This window comes from Frankliniella occidentalis, unplaced genomic scaffold (genome assembly GCF_000697945.3).
Source record: "Frankliniella occidentalis isolate FOCC.00 unplaced genomic scaffold, Focc_3.1 Scaffold290, whole genome shotgun sequence".
Classification (NCBI taxonomy): domain Eukaryota; kingdom Metazoa; phylum Arthropoda; class Insecta; order Thysanoptera; family Thripidae; genus Frankliniella; species Frankliniella occidentalis.
In genome coordinates, this window is record NW_026267416.1 from 17,982 (window position 1) to 21,475 (window position 3,494).

Genomic DNA, 3,494 nt, shown 5'->3' on the forward strand with positions numbered 1-3,494 from the left:
CAGCGCGCTGGCTGCGCACCTCGGTTTGTTTGGATCGCGTTGCTAGGCGACGCGCCGCTGGAGTGGGGGGACCGTGGGAGCGCTGAAAGGGTCTAGAATTAAAAGAACTCAGTGCCTACAATTTTAATAGAAGTTTACTGTAATCAAGGATGTTCTTAAGTTGTGATAGAATTGAAAGCAAACAAGGGGTAAAAGTTATTAAAACATTTAACTTGTAACCATTTTAGTTGAAAATCCACGGGTTTAACAACTTCGGCTTCGACTGAATGTACCCAAGCACTTGGCGGCACGGCAGAGGTAAAGAGTAAGACGAAGAGAGAAAATGAAAATAGGGGACAGGAAAATGAAATGGAAACTAACTAATTTTACTTAAAATAACTCTACCCTTTATCATACTCTTTATCATATCTTTATCTAAATATTGTCTATTTTTAAAGTAGGTATGCAATGCCTATTTGCCTACAAAATTCCCACCGGAGGTGTGGCAGTCAGTTGCGGGATTGTCATAAGCGGAATATTCTCTTGAATGCGCCCTCGGCCTCGTGGCTCCGGCGCTGGCCACGACGCTAGTTCCTCCTCGTGAGCGCGAGAATTTAAAAGTCTACGCATGTCTAACACCCATGCAGATTGGCTCGGTCTTATCGCTCCCATTTTGATATATTTTGTGAAGGTGTTGTATACTTCTTCTCTATAGTGGAGTGGAACTGGCCGTGCGTTCTGCTTGATCGGCGGGTGGTCTCCTGTGTCTATTCGGAAAGTGAGCCAGGGGCATGTTCCGAAAGAGAAATTATCCACTACAAAGACATCATGATTATTTCTCACAATGTCTTCCACCATTTTTCTTTGTGCTGGGGTGAGTTCTGTACACTTATCCACCATTTCCTGTAGGTCTCTGGGTAGAGGTTGGTCTTTAGGAATGGGTGGTTTCCTTGGTGTGGTTATAATCTCTGCATCCTCGAAAGGCTTCACTGTGTGCTTGACTTCCTGTGATTTGGTTGCTGAGGTTTCAGTGGAGGTGGAGATGGTGTTGACTTGCACCGTCTCCTCCTCATCTCCCTCATCTCCTTCGTCTTCCTCGTCATTTTGGAAGTCATCTCCTAGTGGGTGGAGGAGATAGACTTCTCCCAGTATTGCATATTTGGGAATTTTTAGGCATTTATCACCCCAGTTAGTGATTTTGACGTTAAAAGGGGCACTGATACAAGGGACCACTCCTGTTTCAGTCGTTACAGTGGGTGGTAATTTTGTTAGTTTATGTTCAATGGGGCCAGTGCCTTTACTATTCAGGAAAAGTCCTAATTTGATGTTGAGTTCCATTTCTGGGTTCAGCTGGATACCGTGACAATCATGAATCTTTGAGTTAGTTTTGGGGCCCCGTAAAGTGTAAGGAGTTTTCACAAAGTTAGAGTCACCATTGAGGTTTTCTGTATCTTAAGATTTCTTTGTCCTTACAGGAGATTTTCGGCTTCCCGGACCCTGGACCAGCAATGACCCTGATGTTGACAGCACCTGGGCATCACCAGCTGTCGGGTGGGGGAGTCCTTCCTTCTCCTTAAGAGACACGCCAGAGTCGTTTTCCAGCTCATCAGCTTCGAGATCAGTTTCCAAAAAGGTACAGATTTCTTTATCCACAAATGGTCTCAACATCACGTCTTTTCCAGCTCTCACTGTGTAGAATGTTTGGCCACTATTGAATTTTCCTTTCTCTTTTGATTTTCCTAGTTCAAAAGGGACTTTGAAATCTCCTCCAAAAATTATTTCTCTTTTCTTTATTCTGATTTCAGCGTCAAATTTGTCTAGGAAGTCAAATCCTAATAGATTCTCCTCTACATCTGCCTCATAGACTGGGTAGTCGAACCTTCTTCCAGCTATTGAGATTTTCGTCATTACTGGGCCATAGAGTACTCCGGTATGTGACGTTGCTCCCTTCATCCTTAGCTTGGCTCTGGGTATTTCTCTCCCTGTTCTTTTTAATACTGTGATCGTAGCGCCTGTGTCGGCTACTGATTTGTCCTCTTTGTCTAGTATTTGAAATCGCAATTTCCAGGGTAGCTGGCGAGGCGAAAGTGAGCGCGTGGGCCCCCTTTTTGTCTTGCAGGCCTTTAATGAAAACGGTGACCATTGCGTCTTGGACGTCGTTTTCGCTATCGGCCGTCATGAAACTTCTTCCTGCTCTTTCCACTCTTAGGGAGAATTCTCTTATGGACTCTTCCGGTTCCTGCTTCATTTGTTCAAAATTCCTTTTGAGTTCCCATCTCGATTGTTTCTGAGTGAACATTCTCTTAAGGGCCGCATCCAGATTTTCATACGATATTTCCTTGTTCTGTTTTTGCAGGATTTCCAGTGCCGACGTGGCCGCTCCAGTGAGGCTGCGTATTAGTTGCGTCCTCTTTTGCTGGGATGTCCAGCCATTGTCCTCTGCAATGATTTGGAATTGCACTTGATAGAGAGAGTAGCAAGTTTTGCCGTCGTATGGTGGGACTTTCACTTGCTGTTGGACGAAGCTGACCCGGGGCCCTCCGTCGCGTCCGTAGGGGTTGACGCGTTCTCTGTGCCTCTGGGCCACTCGTCTCTCATCTCTGGGAAAACCTCGTACGTATGCTCCAGGTTCTCTTTCGTTTTCTCTTCTCTCTCTTTCGTTGTCCTCATTTCTCCTTTCGCCTTCTCTCCTTTCACCGCCTTCGTTTCTTCTTTCTCTTTGCCTCCTGTCCTCTGCTCCGCTCTCGGCTGATTCTCTTTCTGTTTCAGATTCCGACGGTCCTGCGTCTGTTGACATATCGTTGTCCGAGCCGCTCTCTCGGCTGCTTTCTCTGACGTTCAGTCTGCGAGCCGTCTCGTCTCGTGCATTGAGACGGCTTACCGACCAACCAACTCGACGGCGTCCGCGGGCTTGCCGGCGATTTCTGCCGCTGCCTCTCGGTCTGCCTCTGGGTCGGCGTTCCTCCTCCTGGTCGACCTCGTCGAACTGTTGTCCGAAATCCTCCATCTTTTCTTGGCTTGATTAGTAAAGACTGAGTCAGTTACTTTTAGTTTCTCTTATTCCTGCGGCTGTTGCGGCGCGTTCTAGTTAGCACCGGTCCTTCCTTCCTCAGGTCGCTAATGCACCGCCACTCACTGAAGGGTGCGTTGTGTCTCGGAACGAAGAAGGTTCTTCCTAATAAGCGTGGGTCTGTCTCCGGGATGGGGAGGAGGAGAACCGCTCTGATTGGCGTGCGGTTTTCTTCCAGGCGTCCTTTGTTTCCAAAAACCCAAGTGGTTTTGTAGTCGATTCTTATCTCCCTTTGGCAGGAGTGTTCGCAGCGGGGAGAGCAGTTGAGTGCTCCGGCTGAATCGAGGGATGAGCACACTGAGCCAGACGAGAACTCGGCGTTTGAGTGGGTCGGGGTCCACTCGTAGGAACCGAGGAGCGGCAGGACGTAGTTGGAGACGTCGCTGTCGCTTTTTTCGTCTGTACACGTATAGTCGGGTTCACCTGTTACCCACTGCTCGGCCGG

At 47.9% G+C, this 3,494-nt stretch overlaps 1 protein-coding gene across 1 annotated transcript; it reads left to right on the top strand.

Moving 5' to 3' along the window:
- Positions 1–258: 258 nt before the first annotated feature.
- LOC127750923 (uncharacterized) lies at positions 259–1,982 on the top strand. The gene is made up of 3 exons (XM_052273633.1): positions 259–853; positions 1,455–1,612; positions 1,785–1,982. The coding sequence occupies exons 1-3, from the start codon at positions 808–810 to the stop codon at positions 1,980–1,982; spliced, it is 402 nt and encodes a 133-aa protein (XP_052129593.1). The 5' UTR covers positions 259–807.
- The last annotated feature ends 1,512 nt before the right edge of the window (positions 1,983–3,494 follow it).